General features: G+C 45.0%; 1 protein-coding gene across 4 annotated transcripts in view; it reads right to left on the reverse strand.

Annotated features, from left to right (window-relative positions):
* Positions 1-21097: 21097 nt before the first annotated feature.
* The window catches only part of UBAC2 (UBA domain containing 2), a 419334-nt gene continuing 417330 nt past the window's right edge, over positions 21098-23101 (reverse strand). For all 4 annotated transcript variants that reach the window (XM_063953257.1, XM_063953254.1, XM_063953256.1 and 1 more), the window contains one exon: positions 21098-21455. In XM_063953257.1, the coding sequence (XP_063809327.1) occupies positions 21348-21455 (108 nt within the window). In that variant the 3' untranslated portion in view covers positions 21098-21347. The remainder of the gene's footprint in view (positions 21456-23101) is intronic.

The raw sequence follows: 23101 nt of genomic DNA on the forward strand, positions 1-23101 counted from the left end.
GGCAGACTTCTCTGTAACGCAGTATCAGGGCCCCAGTCTCCCGTGGCCAGTATATATCAGACATGCGATCATATATTCAGAAAATGTGCCCATATTTAACCACTGCCATATTCAGCCCCGTGCACAAGAGCTGCCAGGAGGCTTCTGATTACACATAGCTATCATCTTATTTGTTCATAGTTTCAACCAAAAACTATTTGTACACAATGAACAAATCAGAGCACTGGAGGCTGACAGCTAGGTGTTGCAGACGTCTCTCAGGAAACTTTCTGCCCAGAAGTAAGAGACTGGCAGAGGCACCAATACATACTGTAGGCCAGGGGTGGCCAACCAGTCAGAGACAAAGAGCCAAGAAATCTTGTTAGGTACATCAAAGAGCCGACTTCGAGCCGAAGGCGCACTTGCAAAAATGGGGTGTGACCTTGTGCCTGCTAGGCCACGCACCGGTATAAAATACATTGAAAAAGCCAGATCCAACATAAAATACAATAAAAAAGCCACTTCTACATCAAATAATTTAAAAAGCCAGATCCGCATAAAATATATTGAAAAGCCAGATTCACATAATACATTTCAGTTCCCCAATGTGTCACTCCAGCCAGCTCCTCCATGTGTATTTGGCTCCCTCAGTTCTCAGTCTACGTAGTGCTGCTGCATGTCTGGCTGGAGTGCAGCGGTTTACAGATCTCTTGTGGTCACGTGACTTTGAGTGTTGGGAGCCACATTTGAATGAAGAAAGAGCCGCATGTGGCTCAAGAGCCACGCGTTGGCCACCACTGCTGCAGGCTTGGCAGTAATAAAGGCCCCTTTCCCCACTGTTATATCAGCCCCATGCATATGAAGAAAAGATTTGTGCTGTGCACATAATAACCTAAGCCAACATTTGTATTCACTGTTCATTAAATGCTATTTCAAAGAAAAATCTCAAAACATTTTAACTGTTGAGATTTCCCCACATTAATTAAAGAGATATACCTTAGATACTGGTACCTAAACAGCAGAGGCTTAGCTAGGGTTTTTGGAGCCCAGGGGAAGATGGAAAATGGCGCCCCCCCCCCCAAAAAAAAAAAAAAAAAAAGAAGACAGCAAAAGAAGCACGTGCGCGCGCCCGAAAAATGGGCGTGGCCACACACCAGAAGGGGTGTGGCCACGCACCAGAAGGGGTGTGGCCACTGAAAATGGCCCACAGTGCCAGTTACATTGCCCCACAGTGCCAGATACATGCCCCACATTGCCAGATACATGCCCCACAGTGCCAGATACATTGCCCCACAGTGCTAGTTACATTGCCAGATACATTTCCCCACAGTACCAGTTACATTGCCCCACAGTTCCAGTTACATTGCCCCACAGTGCCAGATACATGGCCCACAGTGCCAGTTACATTGCCCCACAGTGCCAGATACATTGCCCCACAGTGCCAGATACATTGCCCCACTGGGCCAGATACATTGCCCCACTGGGCAAGATACATGCCCCACTGTGCCAGATACATGCCCCACTGTGCCAGATACATGCCCCACAGTGCCAGATACATGCCCCACTGTGCCAGATACATGCCCCACAGTGCCAGATACATGCCCCACAGTGCCAGATACATTGCCCCACAGTGCCAGTTACATTGCCAGATACATTTCCCCACAGTGCCAGTTACATTGCCAGATACATTGCCCCACAGTGCCAGTTGCATTGCCCCACAGTGCCAGATACATTGCCCCACAGTGCCAGATACATTGCCCCACTGTGCCAGATACATGCCCCACAGTGCCAGATACATGCCCCACTGTGCCAGATACATTGCCCCACAGTGCCAGATACATTGCCCCACAGTGCCAGATACATTGCCCCACAGTGCCAGTTACATTGCCAGATACATTGCCCCACAGTGCCAGTTACATTGCCAGATACATTGCCCCACAGTGCCAGTTACATTGCCCCACAATGCCAGTTACATTGCCCCACAGTGCCAGATACATGCCCCACTGTGCCAGATACATGCCCCACTGTGCCAGATACATTGCCCCACAGTGCCAGATACAATGCCCCACAGTGCCAGATACATTGCCCCACAGTGCCAGATACGTGCCCCACTGTGCCAGATACGTGCCCCACTGTGCCAGATACGTGCCCCACAGTGCCAGATACATGCCCCACAGTGCCAGATACAATCCCCACAGTGCCAGATACATGCCCCACAGTGCCAGATACATTGCCCCACAATGCCTGTTACAGTGCCAGATACATTTCCCCACAGTGCCAGTTACATTGCCAGATACATTTCCCCACAGTGCCAGTTACATTGCCAGATACATTGCCCCACAGTGCCAGTTACATTGCCCGACAGTGCCAGTTACATTGCCCCACAGTGCCAGATACATGCCCCACTATGCCAGATACATTGCCCCACAGTGCCAGATACATTGCCCCACAGTGCCAGATACATTGCCCCACAGTGCCAGATACATGCCCCACAGTGCCAGATACATTGCCCCACTGTGCCAGATACATGCCCCACTGTGCCAGATACATGCCCCACTGTGCCAGATACATGCCCCACTGTGCCAGATACATGTCCCACTGTGCCCCACTGTGCCAGATACATGCCGCACTGTGCCCCACTGTGCCAGATACATGCCCCACTGTGCCAGATACATGCCCCACTGTGCCCCACTGTGCCAGATACATGCCCCACTGTGCCCCACTGTGCCAGATACATGCCCCACTGTGCCAGATACATGCCCCACTGTGCCAGATACATGTCCCACTGTGCCCCACTGTGCCAGATACATGCCGCACTGTGCCCCACTGTGCCAGATACATGCCCCACTGTGCCAGATACATGCCCCACTGTGCCCCACTGTGCCAGATACATGCCCCACTGTGCCCCACTGTGCCAGATACATGCCCCACTGTGCCAGATACATGCCCCACTGTGCCGCACTGTGCCAGATACATGCCCCACTGTGCCCCACTGTGCCAGATACATGTCCCACTGTGCCAGATACATGCCCCACTGTGCCAGATACATGCCCCACTGTGCCAGATACATGCCCCACTGTGCCAGATACATGCCCCACTGTGCCAGATACATGCCCCACTGTGCCCACTGTGCCATATACATGACCCACTGTGCCCCACTGTGCCAGATACATGCCCCACTGTGCCAGATACATGCCCCACTGTGCGGTGCCCCCCTCCCTCCCTCCCCGGTCACTCACCGCCTGTTGTTGTGTCTGTGAGGGGAGGAGAGCGCAGCGCCTCTACTTCCCCTCACCACTCCCGGTCTCCGGCGGCTGTGTGGCGCCGGTTCGCAAGCCAATCAGAGCTCGCGGACCGGCAGCCAATCAGGAGCCGGTCCGCAAGCTCTGATTGGCTAACGCCGGAGACCGGACACACGCAGCCGAAGACCGGAACCTTGTGATTGTGTCGAGACGCCATGAGATCCACGTCCGGTAGACCCCACCTGTCCACTAGGAGTTGAAAGACTTCTGGATGAAGACTCCATTCTCTGGCGAGTATGTCCTGACGACTGAGGTAGTCCGCTTCCCAGTTCAGGACACCCGGAATGAACACTGCCGATATACTTGGCAGATGGCGTTCTGCCCAACAAAGAATTTTTGACACTTCCTTCATAGCTATGCGGCTACGAGTGCCGCCTTGATGGTTTATGTATGCCACTGTCATGGCGTTGTCTGACCTTACTTGAACCGGTCTGTTCCGTACCAGAGGCAGGGCAAGTGATAATGCATTGAATACCGCCCTCAGCTCTAGGATGTTTATTGGAAGGAGTGATTCTTCCTTGGTCCACCGACCCTGAAAACAGTGTTGCTCCAATACCGCTCCCCATCCCCTCAGACTGGCATCCGTCGTCGAGAGGACCCAGCCGGGGATCCAGAAGGGATGGCCCCAGCTCAATTGCTGGTCCTGAAGCAACCAGGTCAGCGACAAACGGAGTCAACAAGATCATTTGGGATCTGATCCGATGATGCAGGCCTTCCCACTTGGTAAGAATTAGTCGTTGCAGAGGGTGGGAATGAAATTGAGCTTACTCCCTAATGTCGAATGTCGACACCATCACGTCAAGTACTTGCATCACTGAGTGAATCGACACTGTGGGGTGACGGATGAAATGTCTTATCCTGCCCTGGATTTTCAGGATCTTGTCTGGAGATGTGGCCATTCCGAACGGCAGAGCCTGGAATTGGTAGTGACTGTCGCCAATAGCAAACTGCAGGAACTACTGATGCGATATGGCAATAGGAATATGCAGATAAGTATCCTGTATATCTAGGAATACCATGTAATCTCCGGGTTCCATCGCCAGCACAATAGAGCACAATGTTTCCATACGAAACTTGGCTACCCTCACAAATTTGTTCAGTGACTTAAGGTTGAGTATAGGCCGAAAAGACCCATTGGGTTTTTGACTAGAAACAGGGTTGAATAATAGCCTCTGCCACGCTGGGACTGAGGTACCGGCACAACCACTCCTGTACTCAGAAGGGAATCTAGCACCATTTGTAGAGCCTGCGCCTTCAACGGATCCAAAGGGAGTACCATAGTGCAGAACTGGTGAGGGGGTCGTCTCTTGAAGGAGACAGCGTATCCGTGAGAGAAAACTTCCAGTACCCAAGTGTCTAAAGTGGTCTTTAACCAGACTTGGACGAACTGTAGAAGTAGGCCTCCCACCCTGGGGTCCCCCCTAGGGGGAGGTCCGCCCCATCATGCAGCAGGCTTGTCTTGTTTTGAAGCAGGCTGATGGACTGCCCTGTTTCATCTTGGGCTTGGTGGTCTTGGGAGCACGAGATTGTCTGGGGTAAGTCTGACCCTTGGCTTTCCTCTGAGGTCGAAAGGAACGAAAAGTGGTAGTCTTTGCCTACAGTGTAGAAGGATTAGTAGGAGGAAGAAAAGCAGTCTTAGCAGCTGCTAATTCAGACACTGTTTTATGCAGGTCCTCTCCAAATAAAATGTCCCCGGTGAAGGGGAGTACCTCCAAGATCTTTTTGGAGTCTAAATCCACTTTCTGAGCCAGGACAGACGTGGATGACGCATTGGCTGCCGGTACCCCTGCCTCAGAGGACGCTTCCTGAATGTAATAGGCCGCGGTGCATATTTGAGACAGGTACTGTATGGCATTGTCAGAAATATCCTCTGGCAGCTCATCCTCTAACGCTTGAACCCACGCCTCAATACCTTTTGCGGCCCAAGAGGCAGCTATCGTGGGTCTATGAATGGCCCCAGCGAGGGAATATATAGATTTCAGGCATTCCTCCTCACGCTTATCTGTCATTTCCTTCAGTGAGGTGACAGTGGTGACAGGTAGAGTAGACACCACGCGACGGGTGACGTGAGAATACATCGGTGATGTGTTCTCCCATTTATTACATAACTCTGCAGAGAGGATATCGAGTCAAAGCCTGTTTAGGGAGCGGGAATTTCTTACCTGGGGTAGACCAGGGTTCCCTCCTGATGTCCACAAGATGATAAACGGTCCACCAGAGTCCCCAGGAGGGTAGTGAACATAGCCCAGGGTGGCTCCATTGCAGTCACATGAGTTGCAGGCTGACTGGGAGGTGTATGACATTTAGAACATAGACCATTTCACAATACCTCCCCCTCAGGTAAACTTCTGGAGCATACCTTGCAACTTGCAGGAGCCTCCAGAGTTTTACTGCCCTTATTGTTAGACATTGTAATAAAGCAACAATCAGGCTATTAGTACGATTAAGACAGACAGAATGAACAACCTGCGGACAAAGTACACAACCAGCGTAAAAGTACACAAACTTGTGAACTAAATCCCGTTGTACGTGACTTTAACACAGTAAAATATCCGTATAGTGATAAGTACTGTGCACACTATATTAGAGGACCCTGACACACCTAGTCCCTTCGGGTACAGAATATAGCAATAGCTACCTTAGATGGGATACATGAGAGTGAAACCGTACAGCAGATACAGGCACAAAGCACAATAAAACTGCACTGGACTAATATTATATACTATATATATATATATATATTATATCAATAAAAAACACAGCACGACCCTAGACTGGGGGTATATATTAGAATACTCGTACAATATATTCTGTAATAGGTACACTCTTTCTTAACTAACGCAGTCTGTAAGAAGACATGTAGAATACTCATGTGTCTGTAAAGTCTCAGCGCTGTGTACAGGCGGCTCTACAGGGAAGACCTTGCCCTGCAATCCCAGAGACCAGCAGCAGCTATGTTCAGAAGATGGTGCCCAGCGTCTCTGTCAGGAACTGAGGGAAAGTGTGAGGCAGCTCCAGGGCCGGAAATCTGCGAGGAGCTGGCGCCCTGGGCCGGGGGAGGGGCTACAGGTCAAGCGCCGCTCTCCTATGCTGGACCTCACCGCCTGTACTATGGAGCCTTACCAATAGGGGCGCTAGTACACCCGACCTGTACTCCTATGCCCTGGCGGACATAGTGGGGTCTCTGCTCAGGGATAGTGTCCACGCCAGCGTCGCAGTCCGTCTCCCTAGACTGCGATCAGGAACGTGATATAGTGGTGGGTCCCACCTGGGGGACCCTCTTACCTTCTCCCTTCATAGCAGCCACGCGAACCAGGAGAGCGTCTGCAACCATGTGCCTAAGCCGGAGTGTCTGCGCCGCATGTACCCGGGAACTGAGCCGCGGGAGTATGCAACGCTGCTTGGGAGGTGACGGAGACGCAGCATTGAATGGTCAACCTGACATAACAGCACTGCGGCCCTTGAAGTCTTCTTAGCTTTTTCAGGGCTGCCCAGTGCAGCCCGCCTGTTAGGTGACCTGCTGCCTGCAGGCACCACTCAAAACTGAGCTCTCAGTGCCTGGAGGCCCCAATGTATCCTGGGACAGTCAAAGCTTTGTCTGATGGTGCCTCTAATCAAGATCCCGCTCTAGACCCCAATGTTTTCCCTGTAGAACACAGTGTACCCCGCTGCAGAAATATGAAGCAATGAAAAGAGTGGAGAAGTGTGTCAGTGTAAAACATGCCCAAGTTGCAATATTACTCGTTTTTCATTTTCGGTAGCACCCGCTGATATTGTATTGTGTTCTAGAGCATGTTGCTTCATTGCTCTCATTGTCATGACAACAATTCTGAAATTGCATTCTCAAGCAATATACTGTATACCTTCCATGGCATTGCAATCAATTAATTGTCTGGTCTTGATACATTTACCGTGTTTGTCTTGAATCTCATATACTTTGCGCATGGGATGGCAGGTCTTACATGATCACCACGGAAAGGAGTCTTTCAGGATTGCTTCCTTTGTTGAAGTGGCTTTTAACCATTATAAATTTATGTTGGTTGACCTATGCCAATCTTATTAGTACTTTGAGTTCCAGGTGGTGTCACAGATTATCCAACTTCTACAGTTTGGGTTACCTATTAGGTACATTGTTATTCACTGAGCAGACTGAGGTTGTGGTGTGTTATTTTATATCACTGTTTAATTAATGTGTCTATGTCTTTTACAATACTTTGCCATCACTGGTTCCAACTATGGATATTCCCATTTATATTATTCCTAATTGTGGGATCACTTTACTTAACATATATCTATTTGCACTATGGGGCTGATTCTGAAGGCTAATGGCTGAGGTGGCACTGACTAATACAAGAGCCAGATTTTCACACAATATACGAGCCAAAGGGTTCATGTAAGAATTACACACAGGTGCAGCAGTATATAGTGCTGGCAATTTGTTGAGTTTTGATCACAGATGTGCAGAAAGGATAGGCAGAGGAGACACCTATCATAGACTTTTTACTCCAGAGTTTTGACTATAAAAATTATTAGAATAAGAAGATTAGAATGATAAGATAATGAATAATAAGATATTAGAAAAAAAGATATTTCTAATATATTCTTTGTATTTTTTAAACACTTTATATAGTCAAAACTCTGACGTATACGTTAGTATGATGGAAAGGCTCTGCCTCACCGCAGATGCAGTATATCTGTAATGGCAGGCTATACTGATGCTGCACTATATACACCAATATTGGAACATGTAAACTCACCAGTCCCCGCACAGCTCCAGGCCAGTCTAGGGGGTAGAGGACACCAGTAGCCACCAGCAGCTGGCCGGAGGGGTCTAGGCATGGCCTTGCGGGGTGTGGGAGGGGTAAGCAAAGGACCCCTCCTCTTCATTGCCGCGCAGTATATATAAAGCAGCTGAGCCGGTTACCTTCCTCCTCCCCACCCGCATCATCTGCAGCCCCAGCACCGACCCCTCCTCCTCTCGGTCACCGCACTGCTCACCCGACACAGGGTCTCACCTTTTCCTGCCAGACTGATTCACCTTCTTCCACCGCCGGTAAGTGGTCACACGTGTCCTCAATGCCTCCGTTCTGAGCTCTGCGGGATGGTCTGGTGGTTCTGCATCAGTTTCCTGGCTACTGCTGCTACTTGTTGCCGAATCCCGGGATGGCAGGTAACCTTGGGTTGCAGCATAGTATAAGGAGGAGGGGGTGCAGAGTATGCAGTATATGTCGAGAGCAGAATATGGAGGAGAGGGTACCCTGTATATAGGGGACACTATAAGGAGGGTATGGGGGTGCAGTGTGTATATAGGGGCAGAATATGGAAGAGGATGGGGTACATTGTATATGGGGGAGGTATATGGTGAGGGGCACAGTGTACCTAGGGAGTGTGTGTGTCTGTGTCATACAGAGGTGACTATATTGAAAAAAATCTGCATCTTTCTCTCTCTCCACCGTCCCTATTTGCCCCTACCACCAGAGGCGTCGGAACGGGGGGGGGGGGGGGGGCAAGGGGGCAGCTTGCCCCCCCAAAATATGAGAGGCGCCGCCAATACTCAGGAGGAGCGATGTGCGGTCAGCTGAAAGACTGAGCACTGAGCAGCAGCAGGATATTGCTGTGTCCAGCCCCTCCTGCTCCCAGACCCAGTCCAACAGAGCTGTCGTCGTCGCCTCCCCCCCTACCAGGGCCGCGATTCGCGGGTGATTGGGGGCATGGCCTAATGGAGAGAAGCGCTTGCTGTCCCCTGCATTGCAAAGACCTGTGGCTGGTTGTGACAGGTAAGAAGCTATGCTCCCACTCCCTCTCCCCCCCCCCCCCCCTCCAATGGCAAATGTGGGATTTGTAAGGGGGGTCCAGGAGTCCATATTCCTGTATGTACATCACATAAAATTATATATATATATATAAATATATATACTGTATGTATAGATATATATATATATATATATATATATATTTATTTATTTATTTATTTATTTTCAGGGGTTTTTTTTTTGTTTACAGGCTCTCCTAATAGGTATATAAACTGCTCCGGGTGCCCGAACTGCAATACACAATGGTGTTAGCCTCCTACAACCTTGTCTCTGTGCCGCACTCCTGGATAATAAAACATCACTCAGACACAAGTTTCAGCGTTATCAACATTTTATGGTCTACACCATTTCACCAGGTCACCAGGATATAGTCCAGGAGTGCGACACAGAGACAAGGTTTTATATATATATATATATATATATATCTGCATGTCACAGAGCCCTCTCGAACCGGCAGCCAATCAGGAGCGGACGGTCCTGATTGGCTGCTGGTCCGCAGCAGATTTGAAATAGTAGTGGCTGTCATAGGAACCGCACCACAGGCCGCCAACCACAGCTGCCTCCTCTGTGGCACCGCTGCTCTCTGCCTACTCCTCTGCTGCATTGCAGCCGCCCCCAGTCTCCTCTGTACCTCCGCCAACTCCCACAGCCTCCTCCTCCGCATCATCGCCAATGCCCACAGGCTCCTTCGCCCCGCGATGACCACGGCCTCCTCATCCACCGCAGACCACAGCATCCTCCGCTGCTCAATAGGTAATTTTACTCTGCTAACATAAACAAGAATTTGAGATAACCACTTAACTAGCGCTTCAGTATGTTCACAGGTTCACTTATTCTTCCCAATTCATGTCCGTCATTTTGCATATAAAACAAGGGAGTAAGGAAAAGAATATAGTGTATTACAATTTTTAATGATACAGAAAAAAATACAAACAACATTTAAAATTCAGCGATCTGTATAAAAGGCATATCTGACAGGTAGGCTTCTCAATCAGAAGTAGATACAATGGAGGTTTTACCAGATTTGATGGAACTGTGGTTTAGACAGTTCAAAACAGCATATGGGTATGGTGGGGATCCCAAAAAGCGTCACTCATAATTATCCCAGCTGCAGTTTAAGTACCGGTTCTCCTTCAGTATACTGGAATTGAGATGCCTCCTTCACCAACGCGTTTCTTCCCCAACTGGGGTCTTTGTCAAGGTGTCAATATGCCTTACTTCTATTCCTGCTGTTATTTAAACTCACTACATCCAATGGGGTAGCGCCGTGCACGGCTGTTCTGCATCTAGACATGATTCTCCTACAAGTCCCAGCATCCTCCAGCCGCACCAGGCGCTCCCGCTACGTCATTTCCGGTCAAAATGTGGTTATAATGTATTACGGTTTCCTACACGTCCCAGCGTCTTTTGTCTTTGCATCAGACTCCCAACTCGTCACTTCCGGCCGGCGGGCAATCAGATCTATTTCCTACAAGTCCCATCCTCCTTTGCCCGCATCTCGGGCTCCCGATATGTCACTTCCGGTGGGCGAATAATCATAATAATAAACAGTGTCTCTGTAGAATTTCCAGCCCATACACTAACGTAGTTTACATAGATAGTTGGGAATGAATTAAAACAGATGTATAATTCTCAGTGGAAGACATAACGCTGGAATTTTTATGCGTATACGTCATTTCCGGGGACATTCCTGGACAGGCAGACTCGTTACCATGGAAACAGAAAAAAGTATTTATAACATGTATTAAGATATATTTAAATACACTAAAAAGATAAACTTAATACTTTAAAAATAATCACATTTCTCATTAAAAAACAGTATAAGAGACTCTAGTTTAAAAACCATTTGATTTCAAAGTCGGCGTTTAAGCCGCCCGGTTTTAAAGTGCCTAGTTCATATATAGATTGCATTTCTACTCTCGCCAGCTGGCTTGCTAAATCTTTTTTTCTCCAATGGTTTTTCACATGTTTTATTCCGCAGAAACGTTTAATCCCTGTTACACTGCAATTATGGTGAACCCTAAAATGTTCAGAAAGCGCATGGGTCGTGAGGGCCTTCTTAATATTTCGTAGGTGCTCACTAATCCTAATTTTGAGGGGTCTCGAAGTTCGCCCTATATACCATAAATTGCACGTACACTCAATTGCATAAATGACGTTAGCAGTGTTACAGGTTATAAAATCTGTTATTTTGCAATTAATACCATTAATTGCTACCTCTGTTAATTTGTTGCTGTTACTTGGGGTGTTCTTACACCCCATGCATAATCCACATCGGAAGAAACCCTTCGATTTTATAGTACTCATTGGTTTCTTAGTAGGTAGTGCACTTTTTACGAGATTGGTTTTCAAATTCGGGGCCCTTCTAAAAATACACTTGGGTCTTTCTGGTAATAGTGCACCAATAACAGGGTCTTTTTTTTTTTTTTTTTTTTAGGATCCCCCAATGTTTATTGAGGGATTTCTCTAAAGTTCTATACTGACTGTTAAATGAAGTAATAAAGGCCCAGTCACAATATGTCCCTTTTTCTCTTCCCTCTTTCTCTTTGGGTTGCAAAAGATCTTTACGATCAATTTTTGCAATTTTCGTTTGTGCAGTTTCTATCTTCCCCATAGGATACCCCGAAACTTCAAATTTTTTCTTCATCTCCTTCGATTGAGATTCATAAAGTGCAGAATTCGTGCAGTTGCGTTTCAAGCGCGTAAATTGGCTATCTGGAATGTAAGAACACCCCAAGTAACAGCAACAAATTAACAGAGGTAGCAATTAATGGTATTAATTGCAAAATAACAGATTTTATAACCTGTAACACTGCTAACGTCATTTATGCAATTGAGTGTACGTGCAATTTATGGTATATAGGGCGAACTTCGAGACCCCTCAAAATTAGGATTAGTGAGCACCTACGAAATATTAAGAAGGCCCTCACGACCCATGCGCTTTCTGAACATTTTAGGGTTCACCATAATTGCAGTGTAACAGGGATTAAACGTTTCTGCGGAATAAAACATGTGAAAAACCATTGGAGAAAAAAAGATTTAGCAAGCCAGCTGGCGAGAGTAGAAATGCAATCTATATATGAACTAGGCACTTTAAAACCGGGCGGCTTAAACGCCGACTTTGAAATCAAATGGTTTTTAAACTAGAGTCTCTTATACTGTTTTTTAATGAGAAATGTGATTATTTTTAAAGTATTAAGTTTATCTTTTTAGTGTATTTAAATATATCTTAATACATGTTATAAATACTTTTTTCTGTTTCCATGGTAACGAGTCTGCCTGTCCAGGAATGTCCCCGGAAATGACGTATACGCATAAAAATTCCAGCGTTATGTCTTCCACTGAGAATTATACATCTGTTTTAATTCATTCCCAACTATCTATGTAAACTACGTTAGTGTATGGGCTGGAAATTCTACAGAGACACTGTTTATTATTATGATTATTCGCCCACCGGAAGTGACATATCGGGAGCCCGAGATGCGGGCAAAGGAGGATGGGACTTGTAGGAAATAGATCTGATTGCCCGCCGGCCGGAAGTGACGAGTTGGGAGTCTGATGCAAAGACAAAAGACGCTGGGACGTGTAGGAAACCGTAATACATTATAACCACATTTTGACCGGAAATGACGTAGCGGGAGCGCCTGGTGCGGCTGGAGGATGCTGGGACTTGTAGGAGAATCATGTCTAGATGCAGAACAGCCGTGCACGGCGCTACCCCATTGGATGTAGTGAGTTTAAATAACAGCAGGAATAGAAGTAAGGCATATTGACACCTTGATAAAGACCCCAGTTGGGGAAGAAACGCGTTGGTGAAGGAGGCATCTCAATTCCAGTATACTGAAGGAGAACCGGTACTTAAACTGCAGCTGGGATAATTATGAGTGACGCTTTTTGGGATCCCCACCATACCCATATGCTGTTTTGAACTGTCTAAACCACAGTTCCATCAAATCTGGTAAAACCTCCATTGTATCTACTTCTGATTGAGAAGCCTACCTGTCAGACATGCCTTTTATACAGATCGCTGAATTTTAAATGTTGTTTGTATTTTTTTCTGTATCATTAAAAATTGTAATACACTATATTCTTTTCCTTACTCCCTTGTTTTATATGCAAAATGACGGACATGAATTGGGAAGAATAAGTGAACCTGTGAACATACTGAAGCGCCAGTTAAGTGGTTATCTCAAATTCTTGTTTATGTTTGCACTGTTGGTGAGGGGTTTAAGGACACCTCTAGGAGTTAACCTGTGACGGGCTGCTTCCTGCGCATGACAAAATCTTTTCACCCTTCTTTTTGGTATATTGTATGGTCCTTATTAAGGATTTGATTGTGCTGCAATATGTTCAAAATAAGAGAAAACAGAAAATCTAAATTTGAATATGTTTTTAGAGAAGAAGGGGACTCTATAGTCCTAGTTGATGAAAACTTGGAAAGCCTTATGAAAAAACTAGAGGTGATCCTACTAAAAGAAAACAACATCTGGTGGGAGATGGTGACTCTGGAGAAGTACCTCTCCCACCAGATTATACCAAAAGGACTTTGTATTAATAAAGCAGCCTCATTCTCATCGGCAAATGAGGAGTTCAAGTTGGAATGGGAAAGAATTTTAACTTCATGTTCAACTTCCCTAATAAAACTAATTATACATGACAGGAAACAAGAACTAGAACGTTTAGAGGGGGAAATCTTGAACTACAAATCATTGATTCATCCCTTCGTGGATTTACAAGAATATAAAGATCTAGAGAAACGTGTAGAACTCTCTCTTAAAAAGAACGAGAAGATACTTATCGAACGCAAAGTACGTAAGTTTAATAGAGACAGGAAAAGGGACAATGCAGAGCAAGAAGATTCAGATCAGGAATCGTTAGAGGAAGAGGGAACATCAGAACAACCAATACCCCCCACCCCTCTACCCACTAAAAATAGGAATAAAGGAATTTTATCCCAAAGGAAAAATCGAGAAAGAAAACAGGAAAGGGATAAGAAAGATAGATTTAAGGAAGACTATACAGATCCTGCATTATTACCACTCACAAGGAGATACAAAGAATATACACAACATGAAGAAAAAGAAAGGAGGACAGTGAACTACCAGAATAAGGATAGGGACAATCAGGGTAGAAGGTGGGAATCAGTACCCCCCAGAAATAGACATCAAAGAAGAACCCCTGAGCCCTTAAGCCCGAATGTGAGGCTACACAATAGATATAAAGAACTGGAGAACGAGAGTGATCCCTCCTCCCCCTCTTTTTTATCCAGGCGGAGGAAGCAATATCCCAGAAGATAAGGTATAGAGGTTGCAGAGGGGGAAAGAAAAATAAATTGGCAAAAAATAAATTAAAAAAGAAAAAAATTAGGAAACAGCCCAAAAGAAAGGAGCAGTTAGATTTATTAACAACACAAACAGATAAGGATGACAACAAAGGGAAAATTAAAATCTTCAATTTGACAGATCATCTATTAGCGAAAGAGGAGACATCACTTTTAGAAAAAGGACTAAAATTTGCACCATCTATACCTTTAAATAAATTTAGCACTTTTATAGATTTGCAAAAATTTATAAGGAAGCTCACCTTAAGAAAATTTTTCTTGAATAAGGAAATGAGTAGTTCAGAAAAAGTGGAGGAAACCCCATTTAAACCTAAGTCCACTTTTAATCCCACCTTTCTAAAAGGGAACTTCCTGGAGACGTTTTCAAAACTGGTTGCAGATGATATTAAGGAGATGGAGAATAAATTAACGAAACACAACCTCACGTTTAAAGAACGCCAAGCCTTAAAAAGACTAAGAGAGTGTGAAAATATCATCATAAAACCAGCAGATAAAGGGGGGGGAATTGTCCTGATGACAAGGGACAATTACAATAAGGAAGTCCTCCGACAATTAAATGATGGGCATACTTACCACAAGTTGAAATCGGACCCCACAGAGAAGATTGCACGTAAACTTGAAAATATTGTGGGAGAATTTTTTTCATCTGGGACCTTAACAGAGAAAGAACAGAAGTTTCTGCTGATTGAAGAACCAGTCATCCCAGTTCTCTATGTCCTACCTAAAATCCACAAGGATTCGGAGAACCCTCCAGGAAGACCGATAGTTTCGGGTATCGGCTCGATTACCTCGAATCTATCGGAATTCCTGGATTATTATCTACAACCCTTAGTCATCAAATACCCCTCGCATCTGAAGGACACTCGAGACCTCCTGAACACACTAGAGAGTATTCAATGGAATGACGAATATATTATGGTAGGGGCAGATGTACGCTCGCTCTATACGATTATTGAGCACCAAAAGGGCCTGGAAGCAGTGGCCAAAGCCTTACAGGATAGCGATTTAAATGGACATCTGCAAGAGTTTATTAAGAAAGGGGTGTCCTTCATTCTGGAGAATAACTATTTTTCCTTTGAAGGTTCTTTTTACCTCCAAGATGTTGGGACCGCTATGGGCACCAGGTTCGCCCCAAGTTATGCGAACATTTTTATGGGACAATGGGAAGATGCAACCATCTGGAACCATTGTCCCTATGGGGCGAACCTGGTGTCATGGAAGAGATACATAGACGACATCTTTTTTATTTGGAAGGGAAGTGAGGAATCTTTGGAACAATTTTTTAATTATCTGAACTGCAATACAGATAATATTTTTTTAACATTTGAAAGTAGTAAGAAGACGATTAATTTTTTAGATATAACTATTTTTATCGAAAACAATAAGATTGAAACAAAAAATTTTATTAAGCCAACTGACTCGGGGGCCTACATTGATGCCACCAGCTGTCACCACTCTAATTGGTTAAATTCCATTCCAGATAGCCAATTTACGCGCTTGAAACGCAACTGCACGAATTCTGCACTTTATGAATCTCAATCGAAGGAGATGAAGAAAAAATTTGAAGTTTCGGGGTATCCTATGGGGAAGATAGAAACTGCACAAACGAAAATTGCAAAAATTGATCGTAAAGATCTTTTGCAACCCAAAGAGAAAGAGGGAAGAGAAAAAGGGACATATTGTGACTGGGCCTTTATTACTTCATTTAACAGTCAGTATAGAACTTTAGAGAAATCCCTCAATAAACATTGGGGGATCCTAAAAAGAGACCCTGTTATTGGTGCACTATTACCAGAAAGACCCAAGTGTATTTTTAGAAGGGCCCCGAATTTGAAAACCAATCTCGTAAAAAGTGCACTACCTACTAAGAAACCAATGAGTACTATAAAATCGAAGGGTTTCTTCCGATGTGGATTATGCATGGGGTGTAAGAACACCCCAAGTAACAGCAACAAATTAACAGAGGTAGCAATTAATGGTATTAATTGCAAAATAACAGATTTTATAACCTGTAACACTGCTAACGTCATTTATGCAATTGAGTGTACGTGCAATTTATGGTATATAGGGCGAACTTCGAGACCCCTCAAAATTAGGATTAGTGAGCACCTACGAAATATTAAGAAGGCCCTCACGACCCATGCGCTTTCTGAACATTTTAGGGTTCACCATAATTGCAGTGTAACAGGGATTAAACGTTTCTGCGGAATAAAACATGTGAAAAACCATTGGAGAAAAAAAGATTTAGCAAGCCAGCTGGTGAGAGTAGAAATGCAATCTATATATGAACTAGGCACTTTAAAACCGGGCGGCTTAAACGCCGACTTTGAAATCAAATGGTTTTTAAACTAGATTCTCTTATACTGTTTTTTAATGAGAAATGTGATTATTTTTAAAGTATTAAGTTTATCTTTTTAATGTATTTAAATATATCTTAATACATGTTATAAATACTTTTTTCTGTTTCCATGGTAACGAGTCTGCCTGTCCAGGAATGTCCCCGGAAATGACGTATACGCATAAAAATTCCAGCGTTATGTCTTCCACTGAGAATTATACATCTGTTTTAATTCATTCCCAACTATCTATGTAAACTACGTTAGTGTATGGGCTGGAAATTCTACAGAGACACTGTTTATTATTATGATTATTCGCCCACCGGAAGTGACATATCGGGAGCCCGAGATGCGGGCAAAGGAGGATGGGACTTGTAGGAAATAGATCTGATTGCCCGCCGGCCGGAAGTGACGAGTTGGGAGTCTGATGCAAAGACAAAAGACGCTGGGACGTGTAGGAAACCGTAATACATTATAACCACATTTTGACCGGAAATGACGTAGCGGGAGCGCCTGGTGCGGCTGGAGGATGCTGGGACTTGTAGGAGAATCATGTCTAGATGCAGAACAGCCGTGCACGGCGCTACCCCATTGGATGTAGTGAGTTTAAATAACAGCAGGAATAGAAGTAAGGCATATTGACACCTTGACAAAGACCCCAGTTGGGGAAGAAACGCGTTGGTGAAGGAGGCATCTCAATTCCAGTATACTGAAGGAGAACCGGTACTTAAACTGCAGCTGGGATAATTATGAGTGACGCTTTTTGGGATCCCCACCATACCCATATGCTGTTTTGAACTGTCTAAACCACAGTTCCATCAAATCTGGTAAAACCTCCATTGTATCTACTTCTGATTGAGAAGCCTACCTGTCAGATATGCCTTTTATACAGATCGCTGAATTTTAAATGTTGTTTGTATTTTTTTCTGTATCATTAAAAATTGTAATACACTATATTCTTTTCCTTACTCCCTTGTTTTATATGCAAAATGACGGACATGAATTGGGAAGAATAAGTGAACCTGTGAACATACTGAAGCGCTAGTTAAGTGGTTATCTCAAATTCTTGTTTATGTTTGCACTGTTGGTGAGGGGTTTAAGGACACCTCTAGGAGTTAACCTGTGACGGGCTGCTTCCTGCGCACGCCAAAATCTTTTCACCCTTCTTTTTTGGTAAATTTTACTCTGCTGCCTTTCTCTCTCCCTGGGCCAGATGTACTAAGCTTGAAAAGTGATAAATATCACTGTGATAAAGCACCAGCCAATCGGCTCCTAACTGTCATTTTTCAAACACAGCCTGTGACATGGCAGTTAGGAGCCGATTGGCTGGTGCTTTATCACAGTGATATTTATCACTTTTCAGGCTTAGTACATCTCCCCCCCCCCCCCCCTATGTCCCTGCTGTCACTCTCCCTGTCCATACGTCCCTCTCCCTGACCCTCTGTCACTCTCCCTGAAGTTCGGCTCATACTGTGTGGTGTAATGTGAATTTCGGCTCATACCGTGTGCTGTAATGTGAATTTCGGCTCATACCGTGTGGTATAATGTGAATTTCGGCTCATTCTGTGTGCTATAATGTGAATTTCGGCTCATTCTGTGTGCTATAATGTGAATTTCGTCTCATACCGTGTGCTATAATGTGAATTTCGGCTCATACCGTGTGCTGTAATGTGAATTTCGGCTCATACCGTGTACTATAATGTGAATTTCAGCTCATACCGTGTGCTATAATGTGAATTTCGGCTCATACCATGGGCTATAATGTGAATTCCGACTCATTCTGTGTGCTATAATGTAAATGTCGGCTCATACCTTGGGCTATAATGTGAATTTTGGCTCATTCTGTGTGCTATAATGTAAATTTCGGCTCATTCTGTGTGCTATAATGTGAATTTTGGCTCACACCGTGTGGTATAATGTAAAAGGGGCACCAGTACTAGACAGTATATGGGGTACTACTATTGTGAAGCATAATATGTATAAGGGGTATATGGTATGGTAAACTACACTGAAGGGGACGGCCCCTTTTGAGTGGCCAGGCCCCTTTTCCAGAGCATAGTTACCGCCTTCACTTTTCCATACCCCCACTGTTCCCCCGGAGGTCCCGGGGGCCAGCCTCACCTACACAAAGGTGCTTGCTGGTGCAATACTGCAGTCCCAGGCTCCTCCTTCCCCCATCGCAGCACCTCCGTCAGTGGGACTCCCGGCCACCATCTACATGGTGCGGCCTCCTCCCCACCGTGGTGCTGCCTCCTTTTCGTCGCCATAGTATTGCCTCCTCCTCCCTGGTGGCTCCGCCCCCAGGGGCGCCAAATAGAAAATTTATCTTGCCCCCCCCCCAACCTATAAACGTTCTGACGCCCCTGCCTCCATTCTCCCCCTAGTCCCTATCCAACCCAACCTCTCCCCTCTCTCTCTCTCCCCCAGTCCCTATCTGTCCCTTCCCCACCCACCAGTCCCTATCTGCCCCTACCCCCACTTTCTCTCCCCAGCCCCCTTTTCTCCATATGTGTGAAACAGATCAGTATTACTAATATTACCAGAAGCAGGTTAGGAGACTGTAATCTCCAGTCCCTGCAGTTTCACTTTCAGTTTGAGCTGTGTCAGCTTCCAGCGTACAAAGGAATAATTTGGTCGGTGCGGTGGCCTCTAGTGGCTGCCGGCGCACATAACAGAGGTGAAGAGCAGACTTGGCTTTTATTATATAGGATGTTTTTATGATATTTACATCATATAGCCATCATAAAATAGTAATGCCAATCTAATAAAACTAATATCTTACCCAGTTTCTAGATAATATTCCCAAAAGTGCCTTCACCCACATTTGTATCTCCAAGCTAAATTACTCTGAGAAACACCACCAGAAATTAATACCTAATACAATACCAATTTGTTATGGTCAAATTTAATCTGTCGCTCTGATTTCCAGAAATCTCCATTTACATTTCAAACTACTGTTATTCTTTGTAGGAATCCTACCCTATCATCTTAAGAGAAAGGGTAATTTATATGCTGAATCTCAAATTTTTATCTTCAGCCAAATGTAAAACATGCATTTAAACTAATAAGTCAAGTCAAAGCCTAAGACATCTAATGTACTGTAGGACAGGCTTTTTCAAAGCTATAACAACAAATAGGGAACAAGAGACCTTATATACTGTAGCTTCAGTTGCAGTTTTGCTATTCTAGCAAACCTGCAACTGCATACAATCGCTTGGTGGGAGCCGCCCAGTGCTGCAATCACAATCTATTTGCGATTGCATCGCAATTAGATCGTGATCGTAGCAACTAGGGTTGAACGCTGCCTGCGTAGCCTGGATGCGAAGGCAGGCGCACTGCTGCCATGTTTTATCTTGCAGCAGCTGCATAGCTGCCCCTAAAACCTGTGCCTGTGTTGTCTGGCCCACTCTTGCATAACGCCGCATTGTCCCGTCCCCCCTCCCTGCTGCTGTAAATTACAATTTATTTGCATTCTCCTGGTATGCAATCACATTTTTTTACCCCACGCATGCACATTTGCAGTGCTGCGCATGCGCAGACGGATGATAATCAGCCGATCTCAGTTTTTGCAACATTGCGATTGAAGCTTAATAAGGTCCATGGTGTGAAAGCATACAATTATATACTATATAAACAGGGTGTGGTATACTAGATCGACAATGTTATGGTCAACAGCAAATGGTCAACAAGTATTAAGAAGTCAAGGCCAAAAGGTCAACATATTATACATTTTATATGACTGACACCAGAACAAATGCCTACGCTCGCCATACTTCGGGCATGGTTACTATTCCCAATAGATGTCCATGTGGATAGTAAATCATGCAAATGTTGAGAAAACATGTGTAAACCCCCTCAAAAAATTTGACCATTTGTGGTTCAACCATTGTCATTTCAACCTTTTGAACCTATCGACCTAGTGACTGTCGACAAAATAAATTTTCAATCTATCAACCAGATACCATAAACAGAGATGTTCTATCAACCATGGAAAAGTTGGGGGATTGTAATGTACCATCTACTGTAGAACATATCACATTTATAGCACTCACTTTCCATTTAGAATAAATGGAAACTTGCTAAATAGTGTAATTTTCCAAGAACTTGTTTTATATTCCCCTTTCATTTAGAACATCAGTCCCATAGTGATGTCTCTTTGATACACACAGTATTGCTCTATTATGTAGTGCTCACATTAATGTCTAATCTAGAACATCACTAATGTTAACACTTTGATTGTCCACTTATTTCTCAGTAAAAGCGTATATTATTTTGACACAGAATGAAACAAAAAACAAACTTACTAATTTCCAAAATTTAGGATGCGCATTTAATAAATCATCAATATCCAGATACATTATTTTTTTCATAACAGCCATTAAGAATTATTCTGAAAAAAAAAAAAGAAATTATTAAAATGTCTAAATTTCAGAAGTGGTTTCCTACCCTGATACCTTCTTACATTGCCAAGTTTGGAGCGTGTATAAAAGTCAAGTGCTTTAAATTACTCTGTCCATATACAATATAAGTATATATATCTTTAAGCAAAATATTAATTTGCACCTTTCCCTGGATATCACCGTTGCAGTAAAAAATTGGTAGCTAAGTTCATGTCATTGTTTGAAGCCCTTAAAGCAGCCAAGACATCTGCTCTGGAAAATCCCATCTCCATCAACTGTGCAACCTGTAATTGTGAAGATAGCAGAAGTTAGCCTTAGGAATGCTAAATGGTTGATCATGATTAATGCATTTTAACACAATTGTGACAAGCAGCACCAGTCTGTGGTGCAACACCAGACATAGGAAGTTACATCATATGTCTTACGCATTATCCTTCCATATGCCCAGAAGGTAGATGCTAGAATCAAGTGGGCTAAGGGACCTTTTCCGTAAGGGGGAGGAGTTACGACGCAAGGGGGAGGAGCTACACCAGCAGGATAGTTCCTCTACTATCCACGCCACCAACTATTACCTTTAGTAATTAGGTGGTGAGCGAAGCGGAGCGGAGCGAGCCACCGTGCCCGAAGCGTGGCGAGCGAAGCGAGCCCGCGAGGGTACTTTTCGGGTACCCTGTTCGCCCGTAGCTCCTCCCCCTGGTGACGTAGCTCCTCCCCTCAATACGTCACAAGGTCCCTTCAGACCCTCCGATATAGAACCAACCATGCCCAGAACTGTGAGAATGTCTTTAGGGAACTATCCCTGCAAAAGTATTTGACGAGTGAACACAATAGCGATACTCCTGCAAGTAGGGTGCATCATGGGAGAGCAATAAGACTTTCCAGCAATGTTACCATATAAAAGTGATATTACAGGGTGCTTCATCTTGCAGTCATTCATTCATAAGAAAATCAGCAGAGACTGCCGAGCTATGCAGTTACTGAAAAAACTCAGATGCCCCTTTCACATCGCAAAAATAACCCGGGTTATTGCCGAATTGACCCGGGTCGAGGTGCAGTGTGAAAGCGCCAAAGTGAATAACCCGGGTCGAGCAACATGGCATTTCAACCTGGGTTAAAAGAAGGATTAAACACGGGTCGGACCCAGGTTGTTGTGCAGTGTGAAAGCCTCTGACCTGGGATATTCAACCCGGGTCTCAGAAAAAGGTGCTGATTGGCTGTTTATGTGTCTGCTCAGCAGTGCCAGATTAAGGGCAACATGGGCCTGGAGCTGAAATTTACAAAGGGACTAATTGTGTGCGGCAACAAGGGATATGGCTAGTGATATGGGGGGCATGGGGTGCAGTGATCGCGCTGAGCGAAAAAAGTTCTGGATCTCAGGGACTCCTCACTTTAAGAAAGTGGGGTCCTACTCCAAGGTTTCTGGGTCCCATCACAATTTATGCATTATAGGCAGTGCTGGGGGAAGGCAGCAGTTGGGGTAGAGCTGGGGGTTGAGGCACGGAACACTTTGGGCGGGAGGGGGTTAAGGGCAGGCAGTGCTGAGGGTAGTGAGGAGGTAAGAGCAGGCAACAGTTTGAGAAGAACTGTAAGTGGGTAGCAGTTGGGGTAGAGGGAGATAAGGGCATGCAGGAGAGGATAAGGAAAGAAAGCAGCTGGGGAAGTACTGGGGCAATGTTGGGGATAGGTAGGGTGTAAGTGTAGGTAGGTACTGGGGGCAGTACTGGGGATAGTGGTAGATTGCAGCTGAGGCAGTATTGGGGGCAAGGAGTGGGTTAGGGGCAGACAGTACAGAGGTAATGCTGGGGGTAGCGAGAGGGTAAATTTGGGGGGTTGAAAGTACACTTCTTTGTAATTATACCACTAAATCACGGTGAAAGGTAGTTTTTTATTGCAGCAGTAACTGGCAATAGAAAACCAGAGGTAGAGGGTG

Source organism: Pseudophryne corroboree, chromosome 2 (genome assembly GCF_028390025.1).
Source record: "Pseudophryne corroboree isolate aPseCor3 chromosome 2, aPseCor3.hap2, whole genome shotgun sequence".
Classification (NCBI taxonomy): Eukaryota; Metazoa; Chordata; class Amphibia; order Anura; family Myobatrachidae; genus Pseudophryne; species Pseudophryne corroboree.